Below are 25,978 nucleotides of genomic sequence, written 5' to 3'. Positions count from 1 at the left end.
TGGGTTCATTGCGTGCAGTCCCCTGTGTATGTGCGCGCGGCAAGGGAGTCGCCAGGAGGCAGCGGAGAAGTCAGCTCAGGGAGCCAGCGGTTGCCCATGTGCGTGGCCCCAGGCGCCTGGGCGCGGGTGCGAGTGCCAGCGCAGCAAGTGCAGGGAGAGGGTGCGGGTACGAATGCCGGGAGCAGGAGCTGGTGCGAGAGCGTGTGAAGGGCGCGAGTGCGGGTGTAGGTGCAGGCTCAGGGCTCAAGTGCGTGTGCGGGTGCAGGGCGCGGATGCGGGTGCGGGGCGCGTGCAAGGGGCGGCGGGCGGGGCGGGCGCGGCGGCGGCGGCGGCGGCGGTGACAGCGGCGCCCGCGCTCCCCGCGCGTAGGTGTGCGGCGCGCTCCTGGCGGGGACGGAGCGCGCAGATCTCGCGTGCGCTCGCCGCCCGGCGCAGCCCAGCCCGGCCCCCGCTCGGCGCCGCGAGCCGAGGTGTCGCCCGCGCCCGCGCCCGTGTCGCCGCCGTGCCCGCGAGCGGGAGCCGGAGTCGCCGCCGCCCGAGCGCAGCAGAGCGCACGCCGAGCCCGTCCGTCGCCGCCATGGCCACCACGGTGACTTGCACCCGCTTCACCGACGAGTACCAGCTCTACGAGGATATTGGCAAGTAAGAGCTGTGGCGCGTGCGGGCCGAGCCGGGGACCCCGAAGGGCGCTGAGCTCCGAGGGCGGTGATCCTGGAGACCCAGACCCTCTGCGCCGCCGGGTCCGGGCGCACTGCGGCCCCGCGCGCCCCCGGCTGCTCCCGGCTCGGGGCCCGGAGCGCACGGCCCCGCGCGGCTTCGACCCCCGAGCCTCGGGGCCTGGCCGCCGGACAGCGGCGCGTGCGGCCCTACTGGGCCCTGTCCGGCACTATCGCCGGACCGGAGGCCCCGGCTCGAGGCGCGGGGCTCGGCGCAGCGGGGGCGGCAGCAGGTGTCCCCGGAGCGCCCGGCAGACGTGACGCATTTGGCGGCGGGAGGTCAGAGAGGAGCCGCGCGCGGTTTCGGCCGCTGGGCCTAGAGCGCGGGGGAGGGGGCGGCCCTGGCCCGGAGTGTCGTCCCCGGAGCGGGCCACGTTGTCCCCACCCCCACCGGGCGGCCGGGAGCGGGGGCGGCGGGACCTGCTCTGCGCCTGCTTCTCCGCGTGGCTTCATCTACGCGGGGGGTGCCCGTTGCGCTCCGCGCCGCGTGGGAACAGCCTGTGCTGTGGGTCCTCAGGAGATTTGGGGTTCTGAAGGCTTTCCCCCCAGATCCTCCTGGAGAGAGGAGTCTGGAGAGCTGGGGGCTGAGGTCAGGGAGCTGGGATCAGGTCACGGGGGTGAAGATGAGGAACTTGATGGCCTTCAGGGTCGTGGGGGTGGGAGGGGGCGCAGTTCCGCAGAGTTATTTGCGGGGAGGCAACAGGACGGACTTTGAAGGCTCTTTTCAGGTCGGGCCTCGTGGAGGGAACAGGTGGCTCCTGGGCTCTGCTCACCGATGTGAGCCGTGTAGGGCCCTAGTCGGGGCTCTGCCGCCGGGCTCTACCCCGAATCTGATCGGGGGCTCCTCTCTAGCCTGGGAGTCTCCACTCTGTGAATCAAGGTGGCTTCACCTGGCATCTCCTGGTCTGGCTCCAGAACTCCTGAAATCCCTCGGTTCCAGCCTGGCGGCGGCCAGAACCCCACTCTCCTCCATCCTCCCCCATCCCTCCAGCATGGTGGGGGCGCTGGTGAGGTTTCCTCTTACACCTCCAGTGGCAGATCCCTTTTTCCCTCTTTATTAAGAAACGTCTGTGGTGATACCTTGTGTTGGCGAGGGATGCTGATCATTGATAATTGTGGGTGAGAGCTGGGAGGAGTGTGGGGGCGTGTGAATTCCCCAGCTCTCCCTGCACGTGGGGGAGGATGGCAGTCAGGCCTGTGGGGCTGAGGAGTGAAGGAATGGAATGGAGGAAGCCCATGATGGGGTCGGAGGAGGCTGGGCCCTGGGGACTCAGAAATTCCTCGGCCCTCAGGTGGGGGCTGGTTGAGTGCCTGTCCCCAGGGCAGGGGGACCTGGAGAGCAGAGCAGAGAAGCGGGGGAGGGGTCCAGCACCCAGATTGTGTATACACCCGAGGCCCTGAGGAAGCTTCCAGGGCTTGTCTGGGACCAAGCCTGTGAGGATAGGGTGATGGGCTGGTGGTTCTCAGATGGGGACAAAGCAGGGGGCGGCAGTGGGAGGAAGGTCACCCCGTTCTAGAGGACCTTCTTGTTATTCCTCTGTGCCCAGGCCCTCACGCCAGGCACCCTGTGTCCCCTTTGCAGAAGTGCCTTTTCCCGTTCACCCCATCTCCTCTGCCTGAAGCTGGCTCCACGGACCACTCCTTCACTTTTCTGTGAACCTCTTTGGGCCAGCGGCCCGGCAGGGTGGTCGTCCCAACCCCAGGGCTCTAGTTCCAGGGGCCACAACTGGTTATCCTGGCTGCTGCGATCCACACCAACACTGGGGGATGGAAGTCCTTGGGATTGCCCTCGGGGAGGGTGTAGAGGGGGGTAGACCCTGCAGTGGAAGCCGGGCTCCCCTCCTGTCAGCAGGAGTGTGAGCCGTTGTGGAAAGGGAGCCGGGGCCTGAGGCTTGAGTAGGTGAGGAAGCGTGGCTGTTGAGGAGGACCAGGGGCCTGGGAGAGGAGGGGAAGGTACCCCATCCCATAGGCTGGCCCAGCACCCCTTGGCAGAGCCTCCAGGCACCAGGCCCACTGAGGGATGCCCAGGGGCCTCTCATAGCCCCACTGGGTGGGGAGGAGGCCGGGCCAGTGCAGGGGGAGCTGCAGTGGGGCAGGTGTCAGGAGGGAGGGTCAGGCACTGGGGCCACCGCCTCGGCCCAGGGCTGGGGTCCTCAGTGGCCATGTCGGCGGTTGTTGACAATGCCTGGCCTGCCCGACGCTCAGTTGGTATTGCTTCCTGGTCCAGGTGGATGAGTCCAAGTTTATTTAAAGATGCAGCCCCTGGCACCAGTCAGGCGACACTGAGCTCCCTGCCCGGGAAGGGCTGGGCCACAGGCCCACAGCTGCTCGCGTGACATGGCCACTGGACTGTCCCCTTCCTGCCCCATCCCTTCTCTAACTTGTCGTCCCCCCCACCGCCCGCCACTGTCTCTGTGTGGGATCAGCCCTTGGGGGCCTGGGCTTTGGGTTCAAGGGCCAGCAAAAGCTGTTTTCTGGGGTTCTGCCCTTCCTTGCCTGGCCAGGGCACGGCTCTCCAACACCAGCATACAGGTAAAGAGCCTTAACTTTGGCTTTAAGTTACAGACAGTTATAGATCAAGGCTGCGGGAACACTCAGCCCAACACTGAACTGGCCAGCAACATGGCTTAAAAATGTTTCATATTGTATAGATTTTTTTCAATGGAAAGAACTTCCAGGAGTAATAAAATAAACACTTGTATCCCTTCTACCTGGAATTGGAAACTGTTTCTTCTTTTGTCATTTTGGCTTTCAGTTCAGTTCAGTTGCTCAGTCCTGTCCAACTCTTTGTAACCCCGTGGACTGCAGCACCCCAGGCCTCCCTGTCCTTTAGAGTTCTTTAAAAAAAACATCAGAAATAAAGCCTTACCAAGAAATGTTAAGTAACCATTCTCCGCCAACAACTGTGATGTGTTCAGATTTATCCTTTTAGACTCTTGGTTCATTTGCATACAGATAGAGTCACAACTAACATACAGGATTCTTTGGGGGTGCTTTCTTTTTAACTTTATATAAACATCTGGAAACTTGCGCTTTCCCGCAGCTTAGTCTTCTGGGCATCTGTGTGTGGGGACGCTGTCTGGCCTTTCGCTGCTGCTCTGTGTAGTGACCGTAATACCTGTAGTAACTCGTGTTCCTCTCCTCGTGGCAATCTCCGTGTTGCCAGTGTTTCTTCCAGTCCCACCGTGGGTTTGCTGGTGCCCAGGTGCGAGGGTTTCCTCAGAGTTTGGCTCTGGTGGTGGGGGTGCCAGTGGGGGTCTGGACATTCTCCGTGTCTCCCCTGGGCCCACTCCCCCACAGCCCCTTTCCTGGGCTTGGTGCTGACCTCCTTGTCTGGCTGTTTGTTGAGTAGGAATTTTGTGCATTTTGTGTTCAGGCTCCCGGAGCTTAGACTCTGGGGAGTCATCCCCTTTAAAATCTGAGTGATCCCCCTCTCCAGGAGAAAGCAGCTCCCACATGGCTTTGGATGTAATTCAGGGGTTCGTGGACCCCTCCCCTTGAGAGAAGGTGAGCCCCATTGTAACAACCTCTAAGTGGCGCATCACTTTGAACGCCTGATTTTATTTGATTCGAGTTGCTCGGGAACCCCCCCTCATACTCCCCCTTCCCATTTTATAGACACACAACTGCAGCTCAGAGAGAGTGGACAATATGCCCCCGTCAGCCAGGAAAGCCCCCACTCCCAGTCCAGGGCACCCCTGTCCTTCCCAGCTTCCGCCGAACCTCAGGCAGGCCCCGAGCTGACCTTGGTGTGTCCTTGACTCTATCCAGTGTGCCCCAGTTGGGGGAGAGCAGATCTTGTCCTGGGGTGTGACCCCTCAGGGGGAGGGTCATCACCATCCACCTTCTGTGCTTTCTTGACGTCCTCTCCACTAGCCACCAGCCTGCTTGGTGGTTAATAGATAAACTCAGGAAATTCAGAGCAAATCGATGGTGAGCCTCCTGAGCGCCAAAGCCTGGTTGCCAGGAAGAGAGGACTCGGGTGGAGGACTCATCACTATGTTTGCTTTCTCCCGCCCTCACGCACATCGGGTACTTCCTGCCCCAGGACCTTTGCCAGTGCTGTTGCCCCCTCCTCTGATGGCCCCACGCTCATCCCCCTGGCCACTCCCTTGGAGAGGTTCTCATGCCCGCTTCCTGCTCCTCCCCCACCTAGCCTCTCCCTGCTTCTGTCTTCCCCTGTCGCTGGGCACCATCTGACACAAAGGCGGGTGGGTGTCTGGCCTGCCCACAGTGGAGTTTCCTGCACGCGTGAGGAGGGGGTGAGTGACCCTGCCAGTGGCTTCTGCCTGCTGGGTGGCCCCCAGGGTCGGAGTCCAGATGCCTAATGTAGGGTATTTAGAGAAGAAGTCGCACATGTTGAGGCTGCTGTGAGATGCACATGAAGGTGAGGCTAGTTTAGTTACTATTGAACGGTATTTTTATACCATAACCTACTTTGCTGAGAGCTAAGAATATATCTTGCGCTTGCTACCTGCACTCTTTCTCTCCTGGTAACAGTCGCTAGCAATTAAATGGTGCTTATTACATTAAGGTGCTTGATCTGTGAAATAGGTACCGTGATCACTCCCAGTTTGGAGAAGAGGTGCCTGAGACTCAGAGACACTCCACACGGGGCTAGGGTTTGAGTCCAGGCTGTTGACTAGAATCTACTTTCTGCTTCTCTCAGAAGCTTGTGACCATACGCCGTTCTGTGTTTTTAAAAGGCAATTATTCCACTCTCTCTCTCATGGCCCGGTTGTCCACTCATGGTCCACTCTGACCCTGGGCTCCTCAGGGTCTCACTTGTCCTTAACAGGCTGCTCACTGAGCCCTCTTTGTGCTTTTCCAGCACAAGGCATTGCCCTATGGCTCCTTTTTATAAAGACATCATTTCCTATGGTTGTCCCTCTGTGACAACCAATACTCTACCCCCATTTGGGGCCAGCAAGTCTTATTTGATTTTAATGATTATATAGACAACAGGGATAATATCTTAAAAGAAAAATCAATACATAACTATGTGCAGTAAATGTGACTCCTTCACCCTCAAGTTTATTCATTCCACAGAGGAACCTGGACTGCCTGTTTTAATGTTAGTATAAGGATATGTGTGGTATATATATATATATGTACACATTTGTATACATGCATATATGTTACACACACACATGTATATGGTTTAAAAACACAATGGAATCACCATATATGTGATTCTGCAGTTTGTTTGCTTCTAACACTTTTTCATGATGATCCGTCATGTCAGAGACTTTTTTTTACAGATAAGTGCCTGCCAGTTCTCTTAGAATCAAGGGATGGATGTATATATGGTGGCCTTATTTTTAAAACCCCAAATGGAGACCCGTTCTCTGACAAGCAAGACAGAGGGAAGAGAGGATGCTGTGTTTGAAACAGGGGCTCCCAGGGTTATGAGGAGGGCATGATCGTGGTGGATGAAGGAGCACTTTTCGGTGGGGTCCTGGGTTGGGGCACAGGGGTCTTGATCAAAAAGAAGCCAAGAACGTATTCCTCTCCTTTTTTTTTTTTATCTGAAGGATCCCCCAAGAGCCTAGGCAAGAGAGATGCAATGTTGGATTTTCTTTCTTCTACCTAAAGTGAAATTCTATCAGAGATGATTCCCTTAGAGAGTCCACATTGAGTTGCCTGGAATTTATCAAGTGCTTTAATAAGAAAGACCAAGTGGAGGTGACATGAACAGCGTCTGCTCCCTGGAAACATCTTGTCCCTCCCACTGCTCTCTGAGGCCACCTGGTCCAAGGCAAGAGATGAGGCCTTTCTGGAGATCTCAAATATATTTTCAAAATTTTTAATTCCTTCTCTCTCCCTGCCTCAAAATGGAATCCGATTTAGTTATTTTTAAAGCATCTTTCACAGCTGCAAGTCACTTTGTTAGTGTAGAAATGTAAAAATGCATTATGTATCAACTTGGTTTTCCAAAAATTACCATATTGGCATGTTACAGAGAAATGTATATTTTATTCATATAAAGATCTGAATCTATTTAAAATGAAAACATCCTTATTGGCAGCTAGTGGTGTTCCTAGGTTCATAACTTTTGGGTGGCCTTTGTCTCCTAGGTTAGAGGGTCACTAGGTCGTTCAGTAGCCAAAACTCCTGGTGGACTGTTTTTCTTTTTTTTTTGCATTGACATAATGATCCTAAAATAACTAAAGTTATGCTTCTTTGTTAAGCCAGATACAAGCTTTTGTTGAATTCAGGAACAGATTGGCAATAGCTGGGCATAGATTTAAGAACATTTTTTGGAGGATACATAAACCATGCTGTTCTACAGGCCTAATTTGAGAACCACCTTTTTTCCCTGCTTTATGAACAGCGAGTGAGCCCTGAGGGGAGGAGATGCTGTGACCATTCCCACGAAACCGGAAAGGTGTCCTGTTTTTGGATGTAACATCCTCCATGGTGTTGGGCATATCCAGGTTGGTGCCTGTTTCTATTGAAGAGCCAAGGGCAGTTCCTGCCTCCCTGTCACTCAGCCCACACTGAATTCCAGGGCTTAGAACCATGCCTAGTGCATAGTGGTGCCCGACAAAGTGGCTTCATGTCACCCAGTAAAAGATGGGGGCCCTTCAGGTGGTTGGGGGCAGGAGGTGCTGGTGGCCTTGGGTGTCTCAGATGCCTGGCCTGAGTGGTCACCTGTCTTGTCACCTGGTGAAGGGTGGCATGACTTGGGTGCTGGCCACAGAGCTGGATGCCAAGGGGTTGAAGCATTTCGCCCATTTCTTAGTGAAGTTCTTCATGTGGCTTTTGTTTTTGTACACTGAGGTGCAGCCTGATTTTCAAAGCCCTTGGTTTGATCTGAGACATCTCTTAGGGGCTTTCCGGGTGAAGAGTCCTGGTTTAGTTGGGAGCAGTACCTGCTGAAGAAGGCGATTAGGGTGGTGCATCCTAGCCCCCGGCTGCCTGTAGACCCCACCCCAGACCTGCTGAATCAGACCGGAGGAGAGTGGTTGCCCCTCATTGGTGGTCAGTGGGCAGCACAGACTCAGACCCTGCAAGGGGCCTCTGTGCCCAAGGCCAGGTGCCTGCGCCCGCTTCCTCCCTGGGCTCTGTAAGAGCCTTACTTGACCACGCATTTGGAATTTGCCTTCCTTTTTTCAGACACTCGATATTACCCCCTGACCCTATCCAAGTCATCTGGAGCAGAGCTTTCTAGAAGAAACAAAACTTGAGCCACAAATGGCAGGCATATGTGTAATTCAAAATTTTCTGGTACTTGAAAAAACCTAAAAAGAAACAGGTGAAAAGAACTTTAGTAGTGTATGTATTTAACTCAGTTTATCCAAAATATTGTTTCAACATATAGCCAATACAAAAATTATTGTTAAGCTATCTCAAATTTAAAAACATATTGTTTTTGAAATCTGTTGAGTCTTTTTACACTTACAGCACTTCTCAGCATGGACCTGCCACATTTCAGGCTGTTAGGGCTACACACCAGCAGTGGTTACTGTATTGGAACTCACATGTTTAGAGCTTTAAGATCATTCCTGTTATTATTATTGTTACTATTTGCAACTTTCCTGGTTTATTTTGCTTTACTTCAGATTCCTTCATGCATCCAGCAAATCTGCCTGCACACGTATCATTTGCCAGGCATTTTCTGCATGCTTAGGAAACAGTGAACAAAGTTGAGGGTGCCTGCTTATACTGATGGGAGAAACAGGTGGTAAATCCTAAACAAATTGTGTGATGGGGTAGAAGGTGATTTATACTTCAGATTTTGGATTAAGGAAACTCAAGAATACCAGTTAGCAGGAAGGTTGTAGTTATAAAAACAGTGGTCAGGCCAAGAAAAGGAGAGAAACCTCAAATTGCCAAAATCGGGAATGAAAGAGTGGACATTACAACTAATCTTATAGAAATAAAAGGCTGATAAGGGAGTCCTATGAATGACTGTGTACCAAGCGAAAGGTAGCCTAGATGAAATGGACAAATTCTTAGAAAGACAAACAACTGAAACTGACTCAAGAAGAAATGGAGACTCTAAATAGACTTGTATCAATTAAAGTGAATAATTAATAAATTTTTAATGTCCCCCCAAAAAAGTCCCTTCAGTCCAGATAACTTCACTGGTGAATTCTATCAAATGGTTAAAGAAGAATTAATACCAATCCTTCACAAACTTCTCCAAAAAATAGAAGAGGAAGGAATTCTTCCCAACTTACTCCGTGAAGCCAGTAACTACCCTGATACTAAGGCCAGAGAAAGATATCTTAAGACTACAGACCAATATTCCTTTTGGATACAGATGCAACATCCTCAGCAAAACACCAGTGAAACAAATCTAGCAGCATAAAAAAGGGTTCATTATGAGCAAGCAAAATTTATTCCAGGAATAAAAAGTTGGTTCAAAATACAAAATTCAATCAGTGTGTTATGCCAGATTAACAGATTAAACAAAGAAAGTGTATGATCATTTCAATAGATGCAGATACAACGCATTAACAAAATCTAATACCTTTTCCTGCTAGAAACACTCAACAAACTAGGGTTAGAAATGAATTTCTTCAACTTGATAAAAGGCCTCTAGGGTTAGAAATGAATTTCTTCAACTTGATAAAAGGCCTCTATGAAAACTCCACAGCTAACATATTTAATGGCAAAAAACTGAATGCTTTCTCCCTAAGACCAGAAACAATCAAGAAAAGAGTGTTCTATTCAACATTGTACAGGAGGTTCTGGCCAGGACACTTAGGCAAGAAAAAGAAATAAAAGGTACCCAGATAGGAGAGGAGTAGGTAAAACTACCTCTTTTTACAGATACCGTGATCTTGTATAGATAAAATCCCAAGGAATCCCTGAAAAGCTGTTAGAACTAAAAAATGAATTTAGCAAAATCGCAAGATACAAGATCAAGATACAAAAATCCAATATGTTTCATTACACTCCCAATGTTCAACCCCAAAATAAAATTAGTAAAGAAAATTCATATTTTAACAGAATAAAATACATAGTAAGAAATTTTTAAAAAGGTAATACAAGAGTTGAACATTGAAAACTACAAACCACTGTTGAAGAATATTCAAGATCTAGATAAATGGAAAGATGTTTTATGTCCATGGAACTGAAGACTTAATATTGTTAAAAAGGCAGTATATGCCAAACTGATCTATAAATTCAATGTAGTACCTATTACAATTCCAGCTACTTGTTAAAAAAGAATAAAAAATTAGAAATTAAATTTGTAGGGAAATGTAAGGGGTCCAAAAGAGCCAGAACAATTTTGAAAAAGAACAAAGTTGGAGGATTCCTACTTCCTGATTTCAAAACTAACTGTACTGTTATACCAATCAAGTCAGAGCAGATATTGTCTGGCATAAATGTGGGGATAGTGTGACTAAAGGATAAACACATAGATCAGTGGAATAGGACTGAGAGTCTAGAATAAACTCATATATCTATGGTCTGTTGATTTTTTTTGACAAGGATGGCAAGACAATTCAATGGAAAAAGAATAATGGTTCCTTTAACCAGTGGACAAGTGGGCATCCACGTGCCAAAGGATGAAGTTGGAACCCTATCTAATGCCAGATACGAAAGTAGATAGGACTTCCTTGGTGGCCCATTGATAAAGAATCCATCTGCCAATGCAGGGGACATGAGTTTGATCACTAGTCTGGGAAGATTCCAGATGCCATGGGGCAACTAAATCTGTGTGCCACAACTACTGAGCTCTGGAGCCCACAAGCTGCACCTCGTATGAGCCCATCACTGCAACCACTGAAGCCCCAGCAACCTGGAGCCTGTGCTCTGCAACAGGAGAAGCCGCCGCAACGAGGAGCCCATACTCTGTACCTAGAGAGTAGCCCCCACTCGCCACAATTAGAGAAAAAGCCCTTGCAGCAACAAAGACCAAGCACAGCCAAAAATAAATAAATATTAATAAACAAACTTTAAAAAAAATAAAAACAAAAAAGATATATTAGTGATCAGTAAGCACACAAAAAGATGCTCAACATACTTATCTCAAAATGGCCTAATTGTAGGAGCTAAAACCAAAAAATTCTTGGAAGAAAACTTAGGAGTCAATTTTTGTGAACTTCGATTTGGCAATGGTTTTTTTGGGTACAACACCATAAAGCACAAACAACAAAAGAAAAATAAATTGGACTTAATTAACATTATAAAAACTTTTGTGCTTTAAAGGACACCACCAAGAAAGTGGAAAGACAACCCATGGAAAGGGAGAAAATATTTGCAAATCATATATCTGATAAGGAACTTGTATTTAAAATATTTTAAGAGCTTACTACCTAACAGTAAAAAGACAAATGACCTAATGAAAAAATGGGCAAAGGACCAGAAAAGATATTTCTCCAGAGAAGATATACCAGTAGACAATAAACATACAAAAGGATGCTCAACATCATTAGTCATTTGGGAAATGAAAATGAAAATCACATTGAGATCCCACCTCATTTCCACTAGAATGAGTAGAATAAAAAAGACAATGTCAAGTGTTGGTGAGGATACGGAGTTGGAACCCTCATGTGTTACCGGTGGGGATGTAAAATGGTGCAGGTGCTCTGGAAAACATTCTGACAGTGTCTCAGATTGTTCCCTTCCTAGGTATGTACTCAAGAGATATGAAAACACGTTCCCAAAGACATACAGATGGGCAGTAGACACATGAAAAGATGCTCCACATTGTCAACTATTAGAGAAATGCAAACCAAAGCTAAAGGGACTTTCGGAACCTGCCAGCCAATGCTCAGGGGTCACAGTTCAGTTCCTGGTCCAGGAAGCTCCCACATGCCATGGGACAATTAAGCCTGTGTGCCACAACTCCTGAGCCCATGTGCCACAGCTACTGAAGTCGTGCACCCTAGAGCCCGTATTCCACAATAAGAGAGAAACGACTGACGCTAGTCCATGCACAGAAGAGAAGTGTAGCACCTGCTCACTGCAACCAGAGAAAGCCCTTGAACAGCAAGGAAGACCCAGCACAGTCAGAAATACACACAACTTGTTAAAAAATCAAAACTTCAGTGAGGCATTGCCTCACACTAGTCAGAATGGCCATCATCAGAAAATAAATGTCTATAAATAATAAATACTAGAGTGAGTGTGGAGAAAAGGGAACCACACTGTTGGTGGAAATGTATTGGTGCAGCAATTATGGAGAACAGTATCAGATCAGATCAGATCAGTTGCTCAGTCGTGTCCGACTCTTTGCGACCCCATGAATCGCAGCACGCCAGGCCTCCCTGTCCATCACCAACTCCTGGAGTTCACTGAGACTCACGTCCATCGAGTCAGCAATGCCATCCAGCCATCTCATCCTCTGTCGTCCCCTTCTCCTCCTGCCCCCAATCCCTCCCAGCATCAGAGTCTTTTCCAATGAGTCAACTCTTCGCATGAGGTGGCCAAAGTATTGGAGTTTCAGCTTCAGCATCAGTCCTTCCAATGAACACCCAGGACTGATCTCTTTTAGGATAGACTGGTTGGATCTCCTTGCAGTCCAAGGGACTCTCAAGAGTCTTCTCCAACACCACACTTCAAAAGCATCAATTCTTCGGCGCTCAGCCTTCTTCACAGTCCAACTCTCACATCCATACATGACCACAGGAAAAACCATAGCCTTGACTAGACGAACCTTTGTTGGCAAAGTAATGTCTCTGCTTTTGAATATGCTATCTAGGTTGGTCATAACTTTCCTTCCAAGGAGTAAGTGTCTTTTAATTTCATGGCTGCAATCACCATCTGTAGTGATTTTGGAGCCCAGAAAAATAAAGTCTGACACTGTTTCCACTGTTTCCCCATCTATTTCCCATGAAGTGGTGGGACTGGATGCCATGATCTTTGTTTTCTGAATGTTGAGCTTTAAGCCAACTTTTTCACTCTCTACTTTCACTTTCATCAAGAGGCTTTTGAGTTCCTCTTCACTTTCTGCCATAAGGGTGGTGTCATCTGCATATCTGAGGTTATTGATATTTCTCCCAGAAATCTTGATTCCAGTTTGTGTTTCTTCCAGTATGGAGTTCCTTAAAAAACTGAAAATAGAGTTACCATAGAATCCAGCAATCTCATTCCTGTGCATGTATCTGGAAAAGATGAAAATTCTAATTAGAAAAGATCATGCACCACAATGTTCATAGCAGCATTGTTCATTATAGGCAAAACTCGGGAGCAACCTGAGTGTCCATTGACAGATAAATGGATAAAGAAGATATTGTACATATGTACAATGGCATGTTACTCAGTCATGAAAAAGAATGAAATAATGCTATTTGCAGCAACATAGATGGGCCTAGAGATTATCATACTGAGTGAAGTCAGACAGAGAAAGACAAATATCATGTGATACTACTTATGTGGTATATGTGGAATCTTAAAAAATGATAAATGAACTTATTTACAAAACAGATGCACAGACAGAGAAAACAAACCTATGGTTACCCAGGGGGAAAGGAGCAGGGGAGGGATAAATTAGGAGTGTGGGATTAACAGATACACACTACTATGTATAAAATAGATAAACAATAAGGACCTACTGTATAGCACAGGGAAATATTAATATATTTGATATCTTGTGGAGAAAAAAGCATACATCCACACAAAAACTTGTTCATAACAGCATTATCCACAATAGCCAAAGAGTAGAAACGAACCAAATGTCCATCAACTGATGGATGGATAAAGAAAATGTGTTATTTCCACACAATGGAGAATTATTCGTGCAGAAAAAGAAATGGAGTACCTTATGAGTCAGCTTGTGGTGTCTGAGGGCAGGGCCCACAACGCCATGGCCAAGACACAGTGTACCATCCCCCGGCTCCCTCTACCCCAACCTTGGCGCCATCTCACCCCGGGACACCTGTCAGCATGCCCAGAAGCAACTGAGAGCTGCCTGGGAGCTGGAGGCTGGCATGAGCTAGACAGTGGGGGATGAGAGGCTGGGAGGGGAGACCCACAGACCTCACCTCGTACTCTGCCAAGTCTTGGTTGGTGTTTCATTTCCCACAGCCTGGACTGGCTTTGGGTCCAGAGTGGTCTCAGAGTGGACACAAGGCCATGATGAGCAACAAGAGGCCGCACCGCAGCCCGACCCCTGACCCAGACCGTGCCCCTGGACACAGCTCCTGAAGGTCCCATCCTCTCATCTCTCACCTGGCCCTGACTGGGGGAGGAGGGTTATGCCGGATGGGTGCTGGAGGGTGAGGCTCCTCTGGGAGCAGGAAGGGTGGGTCCCAGTGGGTGGGGTGATGGGTGAGGGTGGAGGAGGAGGACAGGCTGTCAGTGCGATTGGCAGTGATGGGAAGGGCTGGAGTAGGGGTGGAGCCCAAACCCCAAATCCCCGGCTCTGTGATTCCGGGAAGTCTAGTTGCCTCCTTTCTGGGCCTGCCCTGTGCTCCTCCTTCCTGCCTTGGTCCTCCCCCTCACCTCTCCTTACCTCCTTCTCTTCTCCTTGGCCCCTTTTCCAGGCTCCCATGTCTCCCACTCCTTTTGTCCCCTGGGGCACCCCCAGGGCAGGCTGTGAACCCTGCTGGCCTCATCCCCAAATCCCTGGCCGAGGAAGGCCCCAGAAGTCCAGGAGCTGGGAGTCCCTAGGAGCAGGGCCCGGCTGGGAATCCAGAGGCCAGGTGCCACACGGGGTGAGTGTCCTCCCACTCTTTGTGGAGACCAGGCGGGGACGGACCCTGCTGGAACACCTCAAGCTCAGGGTTCCACTTCGAGGGACCAGTAGGTGCCTTGGCTTCAGAGCTCTGGCCCTGGTGTTGATCTGTGTGCTGGGGCTCTACTTGTTTCTGTCCTGAGTGGTCCCCTTGGGACTGTACCATCCATGATTCCTGGACTGGGATCTGGGTGCTGAGGCCAGGGCCCCGGCAGTCTTGTCATTCCAGCGTGGAGTGGGCTCCAGGGTCCCCTCATCTGTGCCCCTTCCTTCCCTGAGGGTCTCTGGCCCCTCGGGTCTGGGCAGGGCCATGGAGCAGCAGAGAGACTTCCAGCTTGCTGACTGTGGTGCCTGAAAGGCGGTGCTTTTCACGATTCCTCTGTGGCCTGAGAGTGGGCACATTCGTACACTTGCATTTTTATTTTCTGACCCATGAACAAATGCTCATCTTGACTGATTGCCTGAGGGACATACGGCCTAGGACAGCCTGTCTTGTGGGAGTTAAGCTATCTTTTCTGCTTCAAGTTTAGACTTTTCTTCCCTTCCTCCTTCATCTGCGTACAGGCTCTTCCTGGTATGGAGACCAATGGGCATTCCCTTCATTTTGCTGGTGGACCTTGTGGAGCAGGGACTGGGGGCTGGGTTGGTCCATCCATTTCCCTTCTCCTCTCCTTTCCTTACTTAAAGGATGCTTCAGGGTTTCTCCATAAAGAAGGCTGAGCACCGAAGAATTGATGCTTTTGAAGTATGGTGCTGGAGAAGACTCTTGAGAATACTTTGGACTGCAAGATCAAACCAGTCAATCCTCAAGAAAATCAACCCTGAATATTCATTGGAAGGACTGATGCTGAACCTGAAGCTCCAATACTTTGGCCACCTGATATGAAGAGCCTACTCATGCTGGAAAAGACTGAGGGCAGGAGAAGAAGGGGACGACAGAGGATGAAATGATTGGATGGCATCACCGACTCAACGGACATGAGTTTGAACAAGCTCCAGGGTATAGTGAAGGACAGGGAAGCCTGGTGCGCTGCAGTTCATGGGGTCACAAAGAGTTGGATGCAACTTAGTGGTCACACAACAAAGGGGTCTCTCCTGAGGCCGTCCTGAGGTTGCCTTCTCTGGCCTGCCCGTTCTCAGGCTCCTCCGCCAGGTTGAGCTGTCATCTGAGTTTCAGTCCCCTCTGCTTTCCCGTCTCCTGCATCTCCCAGCTCCGACGGTCAGTACAGGCACTAGGTGGGGGTCTGGGTCTTGCTTTCACTGGGGACTTCTGCGCATCACCTCTTGGAGTGTGCGGGGTCTTCACCTTGCTTCCCCATCGGGGTGCTATCTGTGTGGAACCCCTGCACAATCTCCAGGTTCCACTGTGCCTAAGTCAGTCTGGGGCTCCCAGGTGAGTGGACACCGAGGCCTGGGCTCTGTGTGGCAGGGGCGTTGAAGTGGGTCCTTACCAACAGGAGGGGACAGTCACGAGTGTATTCTCTTGGGGATAGTGGGTTGGTGCTGCACCCCTGGGCAGAAGGGTCCCCTCTCAGAGCCTCAGTCTCCTCATCTGTGAAGGGGGTGTGTCATTGTGAGGTCAGTCACACAGTGCAAGGAGCTGACTACGTGGCAGAGAGGGCAGAGCCCATGCCCAGTCTGGAGGCCTCTGGTGCTTCAGCTTTCTCTGCACTGTCTCTGAGGCCAGGGCCTGGGAGGAGGGGCCGGGGTGACCATTAAGGAGGACACAGCCCAGAGCTGAAGAGGGGGCTGTCCAGGACACCATGCAGTGCACTTGGCATTGTGGACCAGCCGCTTTTCTGTGCCCAAACTGAGGAGGGTGGTTCCAGGCCAGGTGGGACAAGGAGGACATCCACGGGCAAGGCATGCATTTCCTGCCCACTGGGTCGTCGCTACCCTGGCCTGGCCCACAGATCAGGGACCCTGTCTGTGCCTGGCAGCACTGAGCCGGTCACAGCTGTTCCTTTCAGCTCGTGGTTTTCTGTCTGGGGTTGTTATGCTTTTTTTCTCTAAATGTTCCTTGTTTGTCAGCAGAGGTAAGGTATGGCACGTGGTTCTAAAGGCACTCCTTTTGAAAATTTGACTTTAAAGTTAGCAGGACAAGTACCAGTCTCTTTTATTTTTTTTATTAGTGATTTCTTAGACATACAGCTACATATCCTACCAGTCTTCCTTTTTTTTATTGTGGTAAAATATATATAACACAAAATTTACCATCTTAACCATTTTTAAGTGTGTAGTTCAGCGGTGTTCAGTATATTCCTGTTGTGGTGTTACCATCACCACCATCCATCTCCTGAACATTTTTATCTGATAAAATGGACTCTGTCCCCATTAAACATCACAAACTTCCCTTTCCCCCAACCCCTGGCACCCCCTGTTCTACCTTCTGTCTCTGAATTTGACTGCTCTGAACATCTCATGTAAGTGGACGCGCACAGCATTTGCCTCTTTGTGTCTGACTTATTTCACTCAACATACTGTCCTCAGGTTTTACGCATGTTGTAGCACATGTCAGAATTTCCTTCTTCTTTGAGGCTGAATGATATTCATTGTATGGCTGGACCACATTTTGCTTATCCATTCACCTGTCAATGGACACTTTGGGCCTCGCGGCTGTTTTAAAGGACGTAATGCATGGTCTCCTCCCACTGGCCATGACTTCTCAACACTGGGCTGTGTGGCTTGGGCCACCGTGTAATCTCTCTGGGTTTAGTTTCCCCCTCTATAAACCAGGAAAGTGAAAAGTGAAAGTTTTAGTCTCTCAGTCATATCTGACTCTTTGCGACCCTATGGACTGGAGCCCACCAGGCTCCTCTGTCCCTGGAATTCTCCAGGCAAGAATACTGGAGTGGGTTGCCATCCTCCAGGGATCTTCCTGACCCAGGGTTTGAACCCAGGTCTCCTGCATTGCAGGCAGATTCTTTACCGTCTGAGCCACCAGGGAAGCCTGATAAACCAGGAGGTTTGGGTCAAATGACCTTCTGGGGTCCCTTGTGGCTCCGTGAATTGACTCTGTGGAAATCCCATTTCCTTCCTCTGAGACTTGCCGCAAAGCTCACCTGTCAGATGCTCGGGCATCTGTGAGCCAATCACACAGGTATTTGCGTTCCTGGCGAATACAACCTAAGGAGGATGAAGTCTGATTGACCCGAAACATAAAAGAAAAACAAGTCCCTAGAGCTTTAATGGATATGCCCACCCCTTCCAGGAAAAAGGAATCAAATGGCCACGAAGCCCATCTTCCTAAGTTCCCGATCCTGTTGGGTCTGGGCCACCGTGGGTGGTGAGTTGCCATCTGTGTTCAGAGCATCTGTCCAGGCAGGCGGTGCTGCTCCCATGCCCGCCCAGATGCCCTGCTTCCCGCCAGGGCCACTGAACCTTCCAGTCGCTGTACCTCCTCCCCTGTCTGCTCCTGCTTGTCCTCCGTGAGCTGCGCAGCCTCAGCAGTAATTTCAGGCCCCCAGGGGGTTGACTCAGTTCTGTCCCCATCGGTGACTGCCTGGCACTGTGACGAGTGGGGCGGACGTGGCTTTGAAGAGCTGCTTTTGAAGGTTGCTCTGTGGGCCGCTGGCTCACAGACCCAGGCTGGGAACATGGTCCCAGCTGCTGCGGCTGTGTGTGCATTCAGCGGTCCCATGGCTTCTGAATCGGCCCTTGGTCTGTCGACGGTCACGCAGGGAGGGCAGCCACATGGGCTGCTTTCTGGGCTGTACCGGCCCTTGCAGTGGTGCTGGGTGCATCCAGCTCTGGGGATGCTGGCCGGGTTCCATGGCCCTCCAGGGTGGCCCCTGAGCATGAAGGTAGCAGATGGAGGCACAGCTGGAGGGGGCCCTGGGCTCAGGTTCTGATAAAGGCATCTTAAGAGCGCAGTGGCCCTGAAGTGATGTCAGTGTCTCCAGATCAGGACAGGCAGCCTGAGGTGGGCAGGTGGGCTGGCCGGGACCCCAGCAGGGCAGGTATGAGCTGCTTCTCGTCGGAAACTCCTGTACCAGCTTCCTTGGTGCCTCTGCCGGACCTTCCTGGGCCCACTTGGCCTGGCCATCAGTGGAGGGCTGCTGACCATGGAGATTTCTGGGGGCACACAAGGCCTCGGCCTCTAGCCTTGGGGGTTCTGACACTCTCAAATTCAGATTTCCTTTTGAATCCTGAGGGTGTGAGCTTTTCTCCTCAGGGTTCGCATGTACACCCCCCACCACAGAACCCCTTTGCCGGGGCAGCAGGTCTCTGCATCTGTGGGGTGAGGCGGGCAGGCAGCTCCCCAGAGCCTCCTCGCTGACACCTCCATGGCCACACGGTTTGGTCATCTTCACAATCAAGGGGACTTTTACTTCCTTCCCATAATATGTTCAATGCTTCTGAAAATACCAAAATGTTTACAATTATTTGGTGGTGGAACAACTTGGCCCTCTCTGTCCAAGTGTCAGTGAAAGGGAGGCCCATGATGTGACACCCTGCCTCTGTCCAGAGCACCCCAGATGGCTGGACCAAGGGCAGGCGTGGGTGTCCAGGTAGGGCCAGGGTCCTCTCTCTGAGCTGGTTTTTCTGATGGAAAACAGATGAAAAGTCCATAATGGTTCTGGGAACCTCTGTGGTCACTGGTGTCTGATAATTCAGGGTGAGTTGACTTCTGCTTGCTGGGCACTCGAGGGGGACATCCAGGTACCCCAGGTGGGGCATGGGGCCGGGAGTAAGGAGAGGAGGCCAGAGACCCAGGACGAGAGCCTTAAGTGGGGTGCTTCCTGCACACAAGGCGGTGGAGGCCCCAGGCCTCTCCAGGCCTGGATGTGGCTTCTTACTGCCCTGCCCGCAGCTTGTGGCCAGCTTCCCTTGACAAGCTGGAATCCTGTGCCATCGAGATTCTAGGGGCCAACAAGTGCAGACCCAAGCCCTGCCCTTGAAGCATCCCAATTTATTTCAGGGACCGACAAAAATGTGCCTTGCTACCTCTCTCCCAAGCGTGTAATAAGTCTCCTGCTCCTTGCAGGTGGGCCACGGAGGCTGCATGTGGTGAGGAAGGGTTGCCTTCACATATAAAGAGGTCCTACAGGTCAATAAGAAAAGAGCTAAAATTCCAACTGAAATATGGATGAAGGACCTAAGCAGGCACTCACAGAAGATGAAATGGAAGTTCTTTCAGGTGGCGAAAACATGAATAGAAATGAAACCAAAGCCACTGCTCTCTTGTCCCTGAGTTCACCTCGTGCTTCAGGTATGAGATGGTTTTTCCGGGTGACCCGTGGGCTGATGAGGCCACCTTGGTCAGTCTCCAGGCTCAGCTACCCTGAAGCTGATGAACAGAGGGCCTGGGCGTGGGTGGGCCGGGCCGGGCTGAGGCCTCTCAGTGTGGGCAGGAGAGGAATTCTAGAGATGCGGGTGCCTCCTCCTCCAATACTGAGCTGTGCAGTTGCAGAAGGCCTTGCTTACCCCTCCTGCTCCTTCTCCTATTGTCCTGTCAGCACATGCCCAATCCCCCCACCATGCATCAAGTGGGCCTCTAACTCTCCCATTACCTGCTCCCCCCAACACCCTCTGCAGAGGTCACTGCAGGGCACAAGGCCAGGTCCAAACTGCAGGCTCTGCCCTGGCCTGGTGGGAGGAGGGGGCCCCAAGCATCAAGGGGTCCAAGGTGGTCCAGGGCCTCCCTTCATCCTATCCCACCTCTGTCCTTGTTTTGGTCTTTGCTTAATGCAAACCCTCAACTTGAGTCATCTGGGGAGCTTGCTGCTAAGGATTGTACCTGAGAGAAAGAGGGAGAAGGAGAGGGTCAGACACCAACACAGAGAAGGGGAGGCGGGGTAGGCGAGAGCAAGGAGCATGTAGGCGTGAGCCTCATCCCATAAGAGGCCCAGGAATGGCGGGTGCCCACCGAGGCGGCATATGACAGGTTGGATTTGAGAGGAGCCCTTGGTGGAGATCAGCTCTTACCTTGGGGCCCTCTCTTGTCCTGGGACAGCCTGGACTATCTGCCCTCAGGAGGCCTCTGGCCTGGCCAGGACCTCATCCCCCCCACCCCTCTCCCCACATTCCACACCATCCACAGGGCAGGAGGGGAGCGGTGGCATTCCCTGTCATAGTCCCCTCTCTCGTGACAGCTGATCAGTGTTAACAGGGCCGGGGTATCCTGAGCCATGCTGCTTCCCCATTCCTGTGGTGTAAATACACCCAGGTCAAGCTTGACATCACCAGAACATTTGGTTTTGTGTAGCTAGTAAGAGCCGGCCTGTGAGCCAGACCCCTGGGTAGGGTCGGGGGGAAGGCAGCCCCTGAGCCTCGGCTCTGGCCACACACCCCCAGCCCTTCCTCTCCCAGACGCAGCTTCTCCTGCTCCTTCTCTGCCCTTGATGGAATATTCCACACATCCCCACCCAACCCCCTTTCTTTCGGAGCCAACAAAGGGCACCTGGTAGGTGAATGTGCAGGAAGGGTGGGCGGCGGTGCTGGCGGTTTAGTCGCTCGGTCATGTCCGACTCTTGCAACCCCATGGACTGTAGCCTGCCAGGCTCCTCTCTCCATAGGATTCTCCAGGCAAGAATACTGGAGTGAGTTGCCATTTCCTTCTCCAAGGGATCTTCCCCATCCAGGAATCGAACCCGGGTCTCCTGCCTTTCAGGCATATTCTTTACCAACTGAGCTATGAGGGAAAATCAAAGGGAGGTCTGCGTTTAGGTCCCACCTCTGCCACCCACAGTGCCACGGGCTCAGCAAGGCATTGGTGCCCCACCCTTCCCATCTTCCACAGGGGTCCTGAGAGCCAGGGGACAGACACTTTGGAAACTGTAGAGGGCAGTCCTGGGAGCTGTCGGGGCTGGAGAGTCTATGACAGCCCCAAGCAGCCTTCTCACGTTGTGCAGGTCCTCGGTCACGCTGGAGTGTCAAGGTTTCGATGTGACTGATATACTGGTATTTTCCTTAGGCTTTTCCACATGTGGTTAAAAAAATCCCCCAACCCCAATGTCTGTCATAAAAATACTTAATTTTCCTCTTTATGCTTCAAAAGAAGACTGAATGGACTCTTTTTTAGAGCAGTTTTATGTTTACAGAAATATTGTATGGAAAGTAGAGAGTTTCCATATTTACCTCACAGCCGGGCCCCAATTCCCTTTCCTATAACCATCTCCCTTCGGACGTGGTACACTTGTTACAGCTGGTGACCAGTACGGCTCAGGATGCTTTTTATAAAGCATGCAGTTAATATTAACTGAAGTCCGCAGTTGCCGTGCTCACTCTGTCGCACAGCTCTAGGGTTGACAAAGATACAATGTCGTGTGCCTGTCACTACAGCATTTCAGGTCCTCTGTGCTCCTTTGTTCATTCCCACCCCCCGACCCTCAGAGTCCCAGACAACCACTTCTTACTGTCTCTATAATGTTGTTTTTTCCAGAATGTCATGTAGTTGGAATCATACAGTATGTCGTCTTTTCAGATTGGCTTCTTTCACTTAGTAATATGTTTTTAAGATTCCCTCATGTCTTTTTCTGGCTTGATAGCTTGTTTCTTTTTAGAGAGAAATAATACTTCATTGTTAGGACATCCCAACGATGTCCATTTACCCATTCATTCTACGAAGGACGTCTTCGTTGTGTTTAAGTTTTGGCAGTTATAGCTACTATAACCATTTGTGTGCAAGCTTTTGTGTGGACATAAGTTTTCAACTCCTTTGGACATATACCAAGGAGCATGATTGTTGGATCATATGGTAAGAGTAGGTTTCGTTTTTTGGAGACTGCCAGACTGTCTTCCAAAGTGGCTGCACCGCTTTGCATTCCCACCAGCAGTTAATGAGAGCTCCTGCTACTCTACATCCTCACCAGCATTTGGTGCTGGCAATTTTGTGGATTTTCTACATTCTGATACATGTGTAGTGGTATCTTATTGTTGTTTTCATGTGCGTTTGATGACGTATGATAAGGAGCATCTTGTCATATGATTTTTTGCCATCTGTATACCTTCTTTGGTGAGGAGTCTGTTAAAGTCTTTGGCCTATTTTTAATCAGGTTGTTTGGTTGTTTGTTTTATTATTATTGCATTTTAAGAGTTCTTGATATATTTTGTATACACGTCTTTAATCAAATATGTGCTTTGCAAATTTGCTTAACTCATCTTTCAAAGAGCAGAAGTTTTTTATTCTAATGAAGCTTATCATATCAATTCTTTCTTTCATGGATCATGTTTCTGGTGTTGTATCTGAAAAAGTCATTGCCAAACCCAAGGTCACCTAAATTTTCTCCTATGAGATATTCTATGACTTCTGTAGTTTTGCATTTTACATTTAGGTCTGTGATCCATTTTGAGTTACTTTTTGTGAAAGGCATGAGGTCTGTGTCTAGATTAGTTTTTTTGCGCCTGGATGTTCACTAGCTCCAGTACTGTTTCAGATTGTTCAGGTTGCTATAGCCTGGCTACAGCATCCATAAACTGGGTGGCTTATAAACAACACACATTTATTTCTTACAGTTCTAGGAACTGGAAATCCAAGATCACGGCTCTGGCAGATTCACAGTCTGGTGAGAACTTGCTCCCTAGATGGTCATCTTTATCCTGTGTCAGAAGGGGTAGAAAGATTTATCTGGAGTTTTTTTATAAAGCATTAGTCTTGTTAATTAGGGCTCTGCTGTCATGACCTAATCACCTCCCAGAGGCCTCACTTCCTAATACCATCCAACTTCCTAATACCAACCTAACCAAGGGGTTAGGATTTCAACATATGAATTTGATGGTGGGGGATGGGGAGGGGATGGACACAAACAAATATTCAGTCCATAGCAAACTTCATTTTTTGAAAAGACAGTCTTTTCTTCTTTGAATTGCCTTTATTTCTTTGTCAAAAATTTGTTTACTGTGTTTGTGTGGGCCTACTTCTAGGCTGTCTGTTCTGTTCCATTGATCTACTGTCTATTCTTTTACCAAATCACACTGTCTTGATTCCCATAGTTTTATAGTCTTGAAGTCAGACAGTATAAATCCTCTACATTTGTTCTTCTCTCATCAATATTTTGTTGGCTATTCTGGGTGTTTTGCCTTTCTGTCTGCTACACTTGATCTGAACCAAAAGGTTGAGAAGTGATTTTTGCCTCTCCATATAAACTTTAGAATTTGTTTGTCAATAGCCATAAAATAACTTCCTGCAATTCTGGTTAGGATTACATTGAATCTATAGATCAACTTGGAAAGAACAGACATTCTGACATCAATCTTCCTTTTCATGAACATAGGATATCTCTCCTTTCATTTACTTCTTTTATTTCATTCATCAGTATAGTACATATTTTGTAGAGTTATACCCAAGTATTTTATTTTTTGGTGATAATGTGAATAATATTGCATTTTTTATTTCAAATTCACCTACTTTCTCACCAAAACTATGATGTTAGTTGAAGATTTTTTTGATAAATGCTTGTGGTAGACTGAACTGTGTGTCCTCCCAAATTCATAGGTTGAAGCCCTACCCTCTACATGGCTGTTTTTGGAGATAGGTTCTTTAGGAGATAATTAAGGTTAAAAGAGGTCATAATGATGGGGCTCTAATCTGATAGGATTGGTGTATTATAATGAAACAATCTCAGATATGCAGATGATACCACCCTAATAGCAGAAGACAAAGAGGAACTAAAGACCCTCCTGATGAGGGTGAAAGAAGAGAGTGAAAAAGCTGGCTTAAAACTCAACATTCAAAAAACTAAGATTATGGCATCCAGTCCCATCACTTTATGGCAAATAGAAGGGGAAAAAGTAGAAGCAGTGACAGATTTTATTTTTCTGGACTCCAAAATCACTGCGGGCAATGACTGCAGCCATAAAAATAAAAGACGTTTGCTCCTTGGAAGAAAAGCCATGACAAACCTAGATAGCATATTAAAAAGCAAAGATGTAACTTTGTTGACAAAGGTATGTATAGTCAAAGCTATAGTTTTTCTAGTAGTCATGTATAGATGTGCGAGTGGGACCATAAAGAAGGCTGAGCACCAAAGAGTTGATGCTTTCAAACTGTGGTGCTGGAGAAGACTCTTGAGAGTCCCTTGGACTGCAAGGAGATCCAACCAGTCCATCCTAAAGGAAATCAACCCTGAATATTTGTTGTCAGGACTGATGCTGAAACTCCAATACTTTGACCTCCTGATGCAAAGAGCCAATTCATTGGAAAAGACCCTGATGCTGGGAAGGATTGTAGGCAAAAGGAGAAGAGGGTGGCAGAGGATGAGATGGTTAGATAGCATTGCGGACTCAACGGACATGAATTTGAGCAAACTCCGGGAGATAGTGAAGGACAGGGAAGCCTGGCATTCTGTAGTCCATGGAGTCATAAAGAGTCAGACACAACTCAGTGACTCAACAACAACAAATGTAGAGTTTAGTGGTATTGAGTCTCTTCACAGCGTTGTATAACCATCACCAGTACCCATTTTCAGAACTTTTTCATTACCCCAAACAATAACTCTGTACCCATTCAGTAATCTCAGTGCTGCCCACTGCCTTCAGACCCTACCACGTTCCCTGGGCTGGTGCCCACCTCTTGTTTCCACTGGCTTTGCCACCTTGAGTCCTCCTGGAAGCTTCTCAAGGATGTCTATACCTGGTGGAACTGGGCCCTGAGGACCCCGGCTATGGCAGGGGTGGTGGTGGGTGGGTCTGGGCAGTATTGAGGATGACAGAGTGAAGTGTGAGGCCTGAGGGTTTAAGAGGAATGCAGTGTCATGGACACGTGTCAAAGTTGAGTTATACTCATCTGTGTGGGACTCATAAACTTGATGTGACTGTATAGCCTAACGATGATGACATTAATGCCTAAGAAACATGAAAGGGTTACCCTTCGTGGTCATTTGCATCTAAACCTCCTTAGGCTGTAGGGTGCACCTTGTCATAAGCCTTCTGTGGTCAGGACACAGCACCTTCTCTGCTCATGGAGTGTTCCATCTGCTCTCAGCATTGTCAGAAATGTGAAGAAAACGTCCTCTCTGAAGTGACATTCCTGGCTCATCCACCTGAAACTCCACTCCCCAGGGTGTCCGGGAGGAGGGCCGTCGGGGGGCCCTCGATGCCCGTGTGGTTGGAGAGGGGGCATCTGCGGGGAGGGGCGGCCGCTGTAGCCTGGGTGCTCTGTTCAGAGGGGCAGAGAGAAGAGGAGGCCCCGCGTGGGTTTTCTCCATCTGAGATGCGCCCACAGACTGCAGGGGCAGCGCTGCTGTTCTCGTGTGTGGGCCGGCGTCCTCAGGGGGCGTTTCTGTCCTACTCTCGGCTGCAGCTGCAGACTGGAAGACCTCCCTGCCCTACCCTCTCTTGGCCCTCTTGAGATTTCTTTGGATAAAGATTGCTCTGATCAAAGAAGTTAGAGAAAGGCTGCACTTCACACTCACTAGTGGGAAATTCACAGTGCAGAAGTCCTGCAACAGAAAAGAAGGGGAGGAAGGAAGGGAGGGAGGGAGGAAGACACTGTTTAACGTACTGGTTTCTAAACGTATTTGCCCACAGAGCCCCCTTTGTACCTTATATCTGTTAGTATCCTGTGGAATTAATATTTGAGGATGGTAATTTGGGACATGTTTGCCTGGTACACACAGGGGCAGACTCCGACTCCCTAAGGCAGAATGGAGGGTCAGCATGTGCTGTGGGTTGAACTGTGTCTTCT

General features: G+C 49.7%; 1 protein-coding gene across 6 annotated transcripts in view; it reads left to right on the top strand.

The window, feature by feature from the left end:
• The first annotated feature begins 344 nt into the window (after nucleotides 1–344).
• The window catches only part of CAMK2B (calcium/calmodulin dependent protein kinase II beta), a 92,370-nt gene continuing 66,736 nt past the window's right edge, over nucleotides 345–25,978 (top strand). For 4 of the 6 annotated variants that reach the window (XM_070369389.1, XM_070369386.1, XM_070369388.1 and 1 more), the window contains exon 1: nucleotides 346–642. In XM_070369389.1, the coding sequence (XP_070225490.1) occupies nucleotides 578–642 (65 nt within the window). In that variant the 5' untranslated portion in view covers nucleotides 346–577. Of the gene's footprint in view, nucleotides 643–25,978 lie in introns of all 6 variants that reach the window. The other 2 variants (XM_070369385.1, XM_070369387.1) reach the window with 2 other exon arrangements.

Source organism: Bos mutus, chromosome 4 (assembly GCF_027580195.1).
Source record: "Bos mutus isolate GX-2022 chromosome 4, NWIPB_WYAK_1.1, whole genome shotgun sequence".
In the NCBI taxonomy this organism is placed as follows: Eukaryota; Metazoa; Chordata; class Mammalia; order Artiodactyla; family Bovidae; genus Bos; species Bos mutus.
The sequence above is the reverse complement of the archived record's forward strand: the minus strand, read 5'-3'. Positions and strand labels throughout refer to the sequence as shown.